The following is a 12162-nucleotide window of genomic DNA, read 5'->3' as shown; positions in this document are numbered from 1 at the left end:
ATTGGAGAAAAACTACATGTGCAAGGATGTTTATTGAAGCATTGTTCAGAATAGCAAACAACTGTGAGCTCCCTCAATACTGAGTTATAAGGGCATCAGCGAGTAAACTTGTACAGCTATCTAAAATGAAGAGCTCAGAGCCAGAAAAAGGGAATTTCAGATTTCCTGATTGCCTCCTATGCATTTGGTACTTGACCTATTTTATCTCTTTTAATCCTTGAAATAGCACTGTGAGATAGATTTTTTTTTTTAATCTCCATTTGAAAAGTGAGGCATTGAGTCTCAGCTGGAAAGATTACTGGGTGTCCAAGGTCACAGGCTTGTCAGTGGTTGAGCTGGAATGCAAACCCCTGCCTGCTGGGGGGTGGTGGGCCACTTGAACCATGAGGGAGCCTGTGCTGCCTCGTTAAGTGAACAAAGCAAAATACAGAATCATGTCTCAACTATGATTTCAACTGCTGTTGCAAGTCTAACACAAAGGTATGCTTTTCTCCCTGTGAGGTTGTCTGAACCTTCACAAGTGATGACGAACACTGTGCTGCATTTCCGTCTTTTGCAAGATTTGCTCAAACAATGTCTGTTGGGCAATGTCCATTGTCTGATGGTTCTAAGAATTTTAATAGTGTTAGGAATCTTCAGTAACAAATGCTTCAGGACAAGTGCTCCTGTAGAGTACATTTTTTAAAAAAGTATTTGATTAACAGAGACTGTTAATTAGGTAACTAGAGTAGGAACAGCCTGGAAGATGGAGAGGTCTTACCTCTGGAAAACCCTGAACCTTTGTGGGACTAGCCTGAGCATTCCAGATGAATGAGACAATCCCAGGTGCATTTGGAAATCAATGTTTTATTTCACAGCATTTGAAGATCTGTTTTTTTTCTCCCTCGATCTGTTGAATAGGGTTATTTCCATATGCCAAAGTTGATGGGAGAGAAAAATATGTTATTTAAAGGCTAGCTTTCACAGCCACACAAAATGAGCGCTAGAGATCATCTGTCTTTGCTTCAGTATACCTCGATGAAGAGGTTGGGTGGGTGGCTTTGTCGACTGAAAAAGAGGGACAACTTGAGAGGTGAGTTTTATTTGGGGCGAAATGAGGACTATAGCCTGGGAGACAGCACCTCAGATAGCTCTGAGAAACTGCTTCAAAGAGACAGCGGGGGAAGGTCAATATATGATTTGGTGAAAGGGGAGTTCAGTGCAACCAGGCACTTACTTTACAAGAGGTTTTCTGCTAGTCCCCGGGAGCTGATGTCATCATGAAGGGATTTAGTGCTTTTCTAGATATGAGGAGATGCAAAGATTGGGATCATGAAATCAGTTCCTGAAAATACCTAACTATCTAAAGACCTGTTCCACCAGATTCCCTGGAGCACAGAGTCTCTCACTCCACCCTGAACTCCCTTGGGGTGTTGAAGGTCAACAGCTGCAACAGCACAGGGTTCGGTCTCCTCAGAGGCAGGTGACAAATGCCCTAGTTGTTCAGTCGCTGGCTCATGCTCTCGGCAAGTGCCCATTTGTCATGGATAGTTTAAATTTTTAATTATGATATGACTAAATTTTGAAAACAATGTGAATATAACAAAAATGTACTTTAACATTTTGAACTCAAATACACACTCTGCCTGTTTTTTTTTTAAAAAAAAAGGCATATTGCATTTTCATTTCCTTGTGAGTCTGAAAATCATAAGCAAGGAAGAACTAGGTTTCAGCTTCTTTATGGCTCCAAAACTTTTCACTCCTTTTTTTCTGAATGAATAAGGTCCCCATTATCTGTAGCCTCAACAGAAATGAATGGAAGGGCCCTCCATTATCCCCTTTATTCCCCATCTTTTGATGTCTGCCCAGGAAAATAGAAACATCACTAATAGCCACTGTATTGAGAGAAAGTAAAAGCCCACAAGCCCAGAAGCTCAGGTCTGGTTTTCTTAGGAAGTGTCTTTTCTGGGGGTAGAATTGGTGCCACATTTGAACAATGCTCATGTCCCCAGGGCATGCCGAGGTCAGAACCAGAGTATCTCTCTTGAGTAGCCTTCCACTCCCCTGCTGGTGTTCACTGGGCCCCTCCCTGTGTTCCTCCAGGCTCTCAGATCCAGCACCTGACGCAGGTGGGAATCGCCAGCAGAATCGGAGCTCAGCCAGTGGAAATCCCACCCAGCAGAGGCGGCCAGTATGGGGGGCCAGGTTGGCCTGCCTACGGGGAGGACGAAGCTGGCCGGAGAGAGGCTGTGAGTATCTTGTGTTGGGATCATCGTTGAGAATTCAGACACGATGGATATGGATTTCAGTTTTATAAGATGAAAAGAGCTATGGGGACGAATGATGTGAAGGTTGCATAATAGTGTGAATGTATTTAAAACCACTTAAGCATGGTTCAAATCGTAAATGGTATAGCTGCTGCTGCTTCTGCATGGGAGATCTCGCTTTAAAACCTGCATGAAGTTTTAAGCTCCGTCACTTTTTTCCTCCTTGAGTGTATTTTTCTTTTCACACAGTCATGCATGCATGCTAAGTTGCTTCAGTTGTGTCCGACTCTTTGTGATCTTATGGACTGTCGCCCGCCAGGCTCCACTGTTCATGGGATTCTCCAAGCAAGAATACTGGAGTGGGTTGCCATTTCCTCCTCCAGGGGATCTTCCCGACTCAGGGGTTGAACTTGGTTCAACTTGGTTAAACTTGGATTGACGTGAGTTCGATCCCTGGGTCAGGAAGATCCTCTGGAGTAGGAAGTGGCACCCTACTCCAGTATTCTTGCCTGGAGAATCCCATGGACAGAGGAGCCTGGTGGGCTACAGTCTATGGGGTCCCAAGAGTTGGACGTGACTGAAGAGACTCGCATGCATGCGTTACAGTCTCAGGTCTGCACTTTACCTTTGCTGACGTTTTGCTTTTTCTGTGCCTGGCTTAGTTTCCTGAGTTGTTTTGAGTTTTCCCATCAAATCCAATGTGCACTTTTTGAGGGCCTCTTGGTCACAGTTTGCAGAAGTGAAATGTGGAAGTTATTCCAGGGCTCAAATGTCCTGTTTACCAGGCTATTAAGTTGCTCTTACCACAAGTGAAATCACAGATGTAGTATGTGCATATGTGTATAAAGAGATTTTTTTTTCACTGAAAAAATACGGAAAAAAATCACTGAAAAGTATAATTCTTATCAAAGGAATGCCCAGTTAATCCATATTTTGCCAATGTCAGCAAAGCTAGTGTATGCTTTTGTACAGATAGCTTAAAAGAAAAAAAAGCTGTGCAGAGCACTGACACATAGACACACAGATAGACAGATAGGATGGAAGATGACTTTGTGATCTTGTTGCCGTTCCACGGGCCCCATATGTGCTCTCATCACCCCTTCCTTGGGTTCCAGACTCAAAGCAAAGGCAGTTGCTCTTCCCATCGGTCTATCTGCCAGTTTCTGCTTATCCCTCTGAGCAGACATCCTCATCAGACCTTGCCCTCTCTGGGATGCTCCAGCCTCCCTCCCTGTCCAGCTCTGCAGGGCCCTTCCTGGTTCCCCAGTGGCCCACTCTCCTTCCACACATGGCAGCACAGGGATTAGCCAGTGGGGCCAACTGCATGTTCATTCTTTCTGTCTTTAATCAAGTGTGTATAGTTCAATTCAGTTCAGGTCAGTCGCTCAGTTGTGTCCGACTCTTTACGACCCCATGAATCGCAGCACGCCAGGCCTCCCTGTCCATCAGCAACTCTCGGAGTTCACTCAGACTCATGTCCATCGAGTCAATGATGCCATCCAGCCATCTCATCCTCTGTTGTCCCCTTCTCCTCCTGCCCCCAATCCCTCCCAGCATCAGAGTCTTTTCCAATGAGTCAACTCTTCACATGAGGTGGCCAAAGTACTGGAGTTTCAGCTTCGGCATCATTCCCTCCAAAGAAATCCCAGGGCTGATCTCCTTCAGAATGGACTAGTTGGATCTCCTTGCAGTCCAAGGGACTCTCAAGAGTCTTCTCCAACACCACAGTTCAAAAGCATCAATTCTTCAGCTCTCAGCCTTCTTCACAGTCCAACTCTCACATCCATACATGACCACAGGAAAAACCATAGCCTTGACTAGACAGACCTTTGTTGGCAAAGTAATGTCTCTGCTTCTCAATATGCTGTCTAGGTTGGTCATAACTTTTGTTTCAAGGAGTAAGCGTCTTTTTAAAATTAAGTTCAGGGCGGACTCCCTGGTGGTACGATGGGTAAGAATCTGCCTGCCAATGCAGGGGACACAGGTTCAATCCCTGGTCTGGGAGGATTCCACATGCCTTAGAGCAACTAAGCCGGTGCAGCACAACTACTGAGCTTGTGTTCTAGAGCCGGGGAGCCACAAATACTGAGCCCACATGCTGTAGCTACCAAAGCCTGCGTGCCTAGAGACCCCGCTCCACAACAGGATCAGAAGCCCCTGCATGGCAATGAAGATTAGCCCCTTCTCGCAGCAACTAGAGAAAGTTCACATACAGCAACAAGACTCAGCACAGCCAAAAATAAAATAAATAAATTAAAAAAAAATAAAATAAAATAAAATTAAGTTCAGGGGCTTCTTTATTGGACTACTTTCCCTTGCACAATTTCTCCGCAGTTACGTCTTTGCATTCTGGTGGTGGGAGGCTGAGTTGTTGGTTGGGAGGTGGGTGGAGAGCGTTGGATGCCAGTTTGCCTCTGATCTTCCCTCCTGTTTTCCTGTGTTTGCTGTGGTTTTTCAGACACACGTGCTCGGACATCAGGAGTATTCATCACCACTGTTCCAGGTGCCAAGGACTTCAGGCCGGGAGCCCTCAGCTCCTCCCGGGAACCTCCCTCACAGGGGGCTGCCGGGTGCTGGATTGGCCTACCCCACCAGCTCCACGGAAGACCTCCAGCCCAGCCACTCCTCAGCCTCTCTCATCAAAGCGATCCGCGAGGAGCTCCTCCGGCTCTCGCAGAAGCAGACCGCCGTGCAGAACTTCCACAGCTGATCAGCCTCACCTTGCACATTTGCCAAGTATCTGCTTCCTGTGGAAGCAAGACTAAAAGGAAGTCAACTGAGCAGGTGTTTTTAATAGAAGGAGCATCTCCGGGGCGAGGGGCCCAACTAAGGGAACAGGTTGCAATTTTAGAAAATGCCCCAAGTCACGTGACAGCCCATGATGCTTTTCATATGTTGGCAGTTTTGTGACCACCTAGGTTCAGTTGAAATTTATGTACTTTTGGCCAAAAGCCAGCAGCACTTCACAAAAGACCAACCACAATTCTAAGCTAATGAAATTCCTAAGTTAGTCTCTTTTTTTTTTTTTTTTAAGGTGAAAGATGAAAATGTGTAGATGGTGTAGGGATTAAAGGAACCTAGTATTTCCGTGGGAAGATGTGACTCAGACTGGTTTGTACGATGAACCTGCTGCTTTGTTTTCTGAGAAAAGAGTTTTGAAGACATTTTATTAACTGCTTGATTTTCACCCTCTTTTTCCTCCTTAGGAACTTCTTTTAATAGTAATATTAACAACATGAATACTAAGACTGTTTGGGAATTTAAAAAGCTACTAGTGAGAAACCAAATGATAGATTGTAGAGCCTGATGATTCAAAACGAAGCCATCAACTGCATTTTCCTTCTTCTGGTGCTACAGCTCCAAGAGCCCCTTCACCTTGTCTGTGAAATGCAACTTTGGCTTTCTCAATGGAAGAACATGTGGAAGGTTTCATTTTGTTCTAGAAAGAGGAGGGAAAAAGCCTCTCCACATAGGAAAAGCTTAATATTTATTTGGTTATTCAAAGTACATATCAAAGTTTAGATTTACACTCTTTAATTGTATTTGCCATTTGTTGATTGGCAGAGGTAACTGCCTATTGCATTTCATCTGAGTACATATCTTCATCAAGGCCAGTCCTATCGAATGAGGCTTTGAGGAGGTCCCGACGAATCCTGGCACTTTGCTGATACGTTGCTCCCAACTTTGAATGAGGAATCTTACATAAGCAAAAATGCTTTGTCACAGTTCCTAGGACCACCGAATGGTTAGTTATTTGTGAATGCATCTGTGGTAATCGCATTCCCTATGTTCGAGACCTGGAAATGAGTTCTGTTGAGCCTCTTTGTAATGAGCCAAGAAAGGAAAGAGGAGCTTTGAGACCACGAGGGAGAAAGAGTTGCTCCTAATTTCTGATTTCATTGTGTATAACTGTGCTGAGTGACTGTTGAAACCCCCTTTGGGCCTGACGGAGGGGTCCTCTCACTTGAGATTGCCTCCTGAAGGGACTATCTCTCCACCTCCCGAAGTGGAGTGAGGACTAGAGTAACAAGGGCTGTTCTGTTTTCTGGGACCTGAGTGAAATGAAGAAGAACAGATGCAGATAACACCTTGCCATGAATCCTTTTTTATTAGCTCAATTAATATCTTTAATTAAACAACATATACACAGGCAGAATCTGGGGCTCTGACTAATCAAAATCTCTGTATCTGTGTCAAATTTTAAGAATCCCGAAGCAGCTAAAATAGTTCCCCAAAGTGTAACCATTGGGCTCCAGTGTTATGTTTCTGCCCTTCCTGCATTAAGCCTGTTATGTAGACTCGTCTCACAATCCAGGGAGAGTCAGTTCTGGGAAATTAAAATGTAGGCATTTTTTATCTTTATCCCTCTGAAACAGGAGAGGTGAGAAGGATGTCTGTTGAGAATATGAAATAAAGTAATGGGAGCTCCTTTTCAGGTACCCTTCCTGGGCTCCAAAGAGCAGGGGAGAGAGGACCCTCATATGGGCTTGATCTCTTACCTCTCAGTCTTGATTTAATACCAGACTTGCCCAGAGTGGAGGGGTCTCTTTGCCTGTCATTCAGAAATACCAGGATCCTGAATGTGTAAGGAAGAATTTCAGAGATTCATGCAGATTTTTATTTCGGACACCTTTTGGCAACTTCATATTGAGGGCCAGCTGATAGCCCCTCCCCTCCCATCCTGCTCAGTATCCTAAGTGTTCACACTTGGAGTGTACAAATGTGGTTACCTCCTTAGCACGTGGCAGAAATGGGCCTCTGTTTTAAATGGGGCTGCGACAGCAGTTTTGATGCCTTTCAAACTAGCAAAACGGGATTCTGTCTCTATTTTTCTTCTTAGAAGGGATATACTTTTAAACCAACGTCAAGACCAAAGATGACATGTAACATAAATGGTGGTATGTGGTGGGTGTGAGCAGACCGGTGAGATCCCCAGCACTCTTGCGTTGGTTGTAAAGCACACTCAGTTTGCACTCAGTTTTACCATCAACTGACCCAGAACATACCAGCTGTCGTGGGAACACCATCCCGAGTGGGGCTTCAGACACTCAGTGAATGGAATCTACTTAAACGAGAGGTCCTCATGACAGTTGTGTGGCTTTGGCGTTCCATTTATTGAAACACTGCAAAATGAAAACTGAAATTTTATGTCTATTCTTTTTTTCTGATTTTAAAAGTTCTCATGGTAATAGCAAGAGCTATACATTTGAGTCAGAGTTTTAGAGGAGACTGTTTGTTGAAATGATCATTTTCAGATTCTGCACAGTCACTGCCCGGCTGTGTCAGGCCCCTTGTCTGAGCCTCACTCTCCCCATCAGCCACATGAGAACGGGCCTCCCCCGCCCCGGATTTCTCATTGCAAGGATCAGGTGTGGTCATGTGGGCAGACATCCCTTGAGGAGGGAGCACAACGCACTGAGAATGTGGGCTGTCTGTGTGATGGTGCTGGGATGGACCGTCTGATCTGCGGTGACCTCCCAGTGAGTGAGTTCACGTGGAGGAAACCAGAGCAACACCAGAGGCCCCGTGGGACTCCACTTCCTCCCTCCCGATTTGCTTTCAATTCACTTCCTTCACCATTAACTTTCAGTTCTCATGCATTGTTCGGATTTTCTGCTGTTTCTGGCACCAAACACGAGCCCTGCCTTCTGAGATCTTAGGATCTGAATCAGACAACACCCTCTGGTGTAAAAGATGGAAGAGATGGAAAAATAACATGGTTTAAACATCAGTAAAATGCACCCAAGTACACAAGTACATTGGAAGGAGGAATGGAACTTACACGTTTGGAAAACAGTGGGGTCTTGGGGAGAACTCAACATCAGAAGCCACGGAAGACAAGAGTTTCCCAGGCACATGGTAAGATGGTGTGGGAAGAGCTGAGAGTGGGCCTGGGGAAGGATGGAGAAAGTGGTGAAGCTGCTGTTGAAAATAACCTTGAACCTGTTCTCCAATACGGAGACCAAATCCCTAACTGCACCATCAAAGGAGTTTTGTAAAGAGGAAGAAGTGAGGGTCTGAGGAAACGTCTGCAAGAACCTAACAAGAAAATGACCAGGCCTGGGAGGAAGGTCTGCGGAGGAGCACGTCTGTCCTGGAAGGGACGGGGGAGTCCCAGAACTGCCAGAGGGCCAGTGTCAAGTGTGAAAGACGTCTGCCGAGGTCTGCTGCTAAGCGCAGATCTCAAGGGTCTGTCATTCAGCCGCATTTAATCCTTTGTGGAGCGCAATGGGTTATAAGTAAATATATTTGACTTTATAGCTACCTACACCTTTTCCTCCAAATTGTATTTAATTTCAGAGCGTCTTTTCATTTTGGTCATATGTGGCTTTTGAGCTGCAGACTAAGCCAGTTTCTGCCAACCACGATTTTTCAGGGCATGAGGCCTGTGATGCAGGGCACAGGTGAAGGGACGCCTGGAGGCTGTGGGCTGAAACAGGTAATCCTGTGCTTTACGAGCCTCCCATTGAACTGTGTGCAGGGTCAGTGTTTACTGCGTTTGCACAACTTAGTGCTCCAGTGACCAAACCAATCACTTGGACACAGATTGGCATTTGTAGTTAATTCAGGAGTTAATCATTAAATACATCTCTCTCTCCCTTTCCTGTGAGATTCCTAGACATGAATGAATTTGCTGATTGGAAGGAGAGCTGGTGAAAGGTTCTGGGTGGGTGGGGAGGGGGTTCCAGTCTTCAGTACCACACACACTGTAGCTGTAGATGTTTTAGCCATTTCATTTCTACCTCCAGAGCAGGTCCCCAAAGCCAGACTCCAGAGCCCACCTAAGCCACCTTTGTTCCAGGCAGGAGCGTGAGGAAGTCCACTTCTGCACCTGCAAGGAGACCATTTGAACACAAAGCCTGTTTTTATGGGATGGTAAACTGAACTTCATTTTTACATTTAATCCGACACCGTCACGGATATTCTTACAACAGGTGAGGGGGGTTTCCATCAACAGCTGCTGTAACACACTCATACACTGTGTTAGGCTCACACTTGTGACCTAGTGAACAGGGAGTGTGTGCATTTCAGGTTTCTTTTGATACCCTTGGAGGTGATTTGCGGTGTTTAAGAGGTGTTTAAGACTCCTTTCTCGAATTTTATGAAAAAGACTTGAAAACTGAAACCTCACGGTACGATCCTAATTCCATGCTGTGCGTGTGACAGTACACTTGACAATTTATCTTAACACGCCAGCAGCGTTGACATTTAGCAAAAGAGTATCAAATGCCTTGGAAACATGAAACAAAGTTGGGAACCAGCAAGCAAGTGAAAGAAGGAAGGAATGTCACCCTCTGAGACACCCTTCTTGAAATTACTTTCCCACAGGGTAGATCATCATGCATTCTGCTTTTCCTTCTTTCTGTGGGTTTTTCTGCTCTGGGGCCACTTCACATTTAAAGAAAGAGTGGATAAATAAAAGGGACAAAGAGAAAAATTGAAGTGATTTAGGTCTCACGATCCCTGATTCCACGGAATCTTTCCGGACAACTTGGAACGTCATGAATGCCCCTTCTCATGTCCACCAGGTTTCCAGCGTTCATCACTTGACTCCTTGAGTGTGCAAGGTTGGAATAGTGCCGGGTCAGCTTCTAGCCAGGCTCCCTGTACTGTTCCTCCTGCAAATGTGGGGAAGGAGGAGGGGGCCCTAGGGGAACAGAGGCAAACCAGTGGGCTCGGTTGCTCTAAGCAGCAGAGGGTTAATTTCAGAAAAGGGGAGTAGAAACTCTCCACTTTGCCTTCCTCCAGGGCATGGTCTAGGGAGCGTGGGGGTGGGGTGAATTGCACCCTTCCAGGACAGGCTGTCAAACCGAGCGCTCTGGGGTGCCCACTGGCCACCTCCGACTTTGTCAAGGTCCATGTTCTTCTGAGTTCCTGCACTCTCATTCCTAGATTATGAGTGTTAATGTACGAAAAAATGCAGAGTAAATTGAGGCCACTCGTGGCATCAATCCTGCAACTTTGAACTTGACAATCATGGTTTGCTGGTCTCAAATGGGCCCTTAAATTTCACTATGGGTAAATGATTTAGTAATCAAGCTCTCTCTTCTCTTTGCTGGTTATGTTTCTTCCCTTCAATTAGCTGCACTGTTTTCTAATGTGCTGTAGAGTTTTTGAAATAATTTATGCAAGTGTTTGGTTTCCATGTTTACAATTTATACAGCTTTCCTAGCATTTTAAATGGAAATGTCAATAAATGCTCTGAATTGGTGTCAAGTGATATTTTCTGTTTATTTCCTTTGCAACATGATAGTTCTCTCATGTGCAAAATGTGAAAGTTGAATGCAGTGTTTCTTGTTCTCTGATTTTTGTGTCCGTCGTGAGAACACCTGATGCTTTCATTTTCCAAGGAATTAAGTTGAAAGTAGTGTATTCAGTGCATGGAATTTGCAGAATTGTTGTCACTCAAGGTGGTTGGCGCCACTCCTTTCAACTCACTGTTTTGCTTTACAGGCTCTCCACTAATCAAATTGATGCTTCCACTAAGAGCAGATTCATTTTGGAATTAAAAGATTAGGACTATAATCTAGAAAGATAACTGAGAAGATCCTATGCAAACTTGAAGGGTAATAGGATAAACCTGGAGTTGTTTACGAAACTCAAGAAAATAAAAACCCCTTGAAACTGAGAAAAGCAAGAGGAACTGCAAAACACAGAGGAACTCAACAAAGGAATGAAATGTGGAAACCTGCATAGGATTCTGGACAACAAAAAAGGTTATCAGTGGGAAAAAAGGATGAAATCTAAATACAGCCTACAGTGTAGTTAGCAGTATTGTACAGAGTTTCCTTTATTGGTTTTGCTAACTTTAGTATTAGGGGAAGCTATGGAAAAGGTAAACAGAAACACTCTATTTTTGCAATTTTTCTCTAAAGTTAATTGAAATTTTAAAAACTAATCTGGTACAGATAAAGCCCAAAGGTCCTCGCAGAGACTATTAAGAGTCTGCCCTGGGCATCCATGACCCACAACTTGCCTTGCTTCTCAAGGCAGTCAGCTCCTGGTGAAGTGGAAACCACAGTTAATGATTGCAAGTCTTGGCAGAAAATAAGGCTTCATGACGGAGAGTTCACAGGATCAACCAAAAGGAGAATTTGAGCTTAAAAATTGGAGGGAGTAGACCACTATGAAGAAAGTTTACAGAGCTCAAAAAAAACTAGTAAACAGAAAGACAGGATATCAGGAAAGTTTAAACACACTGACAAAACTGAAAATCCATGAAAGAAAAATAAAGGGATTAAAAAAAATACATATATACACACTGGTTAAGATATGCCAATATTTTAGACATACCTGAAGAAATAAATGTGATAGTTTTAAGATACTTTTATGTTCTTTTTTAATCAATATTGTGTTGGATTGAAAGTCGCTCAGTCATGTCCGACTCTTTGCAACCCCATGGACTATATACAGTCCATGGAATTCTCCAGGCCAGAATACTGGAATGGGTAGCCTATCCCTTCTCCAGCGGATCTTCCTGACCCAGGAATCGAATTGGGGTCTCCTGCTGTGCAGGTGGATTCTTTACCAACTGAGCTATCAGGAAAGCCCTGATATACTTCAGATTAAAACCAGGGGACTACCTGGCACACCCTGTTCCCCTAAGAGATTTCACATGCTCTGATTGTAAAAAGATTCAAAATAGTAGAACAGGGAATTAGGAGAAGCAGCTAAGGCTTAGGAGAAAGGTCAGGCTGGTCCCACGCCCAGACCCTGACCACTAGGTTGACATAAATGTGGATTAAAACCAAATTGGCATTTTTTCTCCCTCTTCCTCCTCTTCCATGTTGCACCTGCTAAGCGCAGCTTCAGGTAAGAAGAAAACAAGAAGCAAAAACAAATAAGAGATCCTTGGTCCAGTGCCTGGGTTAGGTGATTAACGAAATATTTTTATTGTTGAGTTGCACACTATTTA

At 44.4% G+C, this 12162-nt stretch overlaps 1 protein-coding gene across 1 annotated transcript in view; it reads left to right on the top strand.

Moving 5' to 3' along the window:
* Positions 1 to 10467, top strand: part of KIAA1549 (KIAA1549 ortholog) — a 124700-nt gene extending 114233 nt beyond the window's left edge. The window contains exons 19-20 of the mRNA XM_010854932.1: positions 2083 to 2228; positions 4705 to 10467. Coding sequence (XP_010853234.1) covers positions 2083 to 2228; positions 4705 to 4956 — 398 coding nt within the window. The 3' untranslated portion in view covers positions 4957 to 10467. The remainder of the gene's footprint in view (positions 1 to 2082; positions 2229 to 4704) is intronic.
* Positions 10468 to 12162: the final 1695 nt, after the last annotated feature.

The sequence above is a fragment of the Bison bison genome, unplaced genomic scaffold (genome assembly GCF_000754665.1).
Source record: "Bison bison bison isolate TAMUID 2011002044 unplaced genomic scaffold, Bison_UMD1.0 scf7180017864352, whole genome shotgun sequence".
Taxonomy (NCBI): Eukaryota; Metazoa; Chordata; class Mammalia; order Artiodactyla; family Bovidae; genus Bison; species Bison bison.
This window is presented reverse-complemented; position numbering and strand designations above follow the sequence as displayed.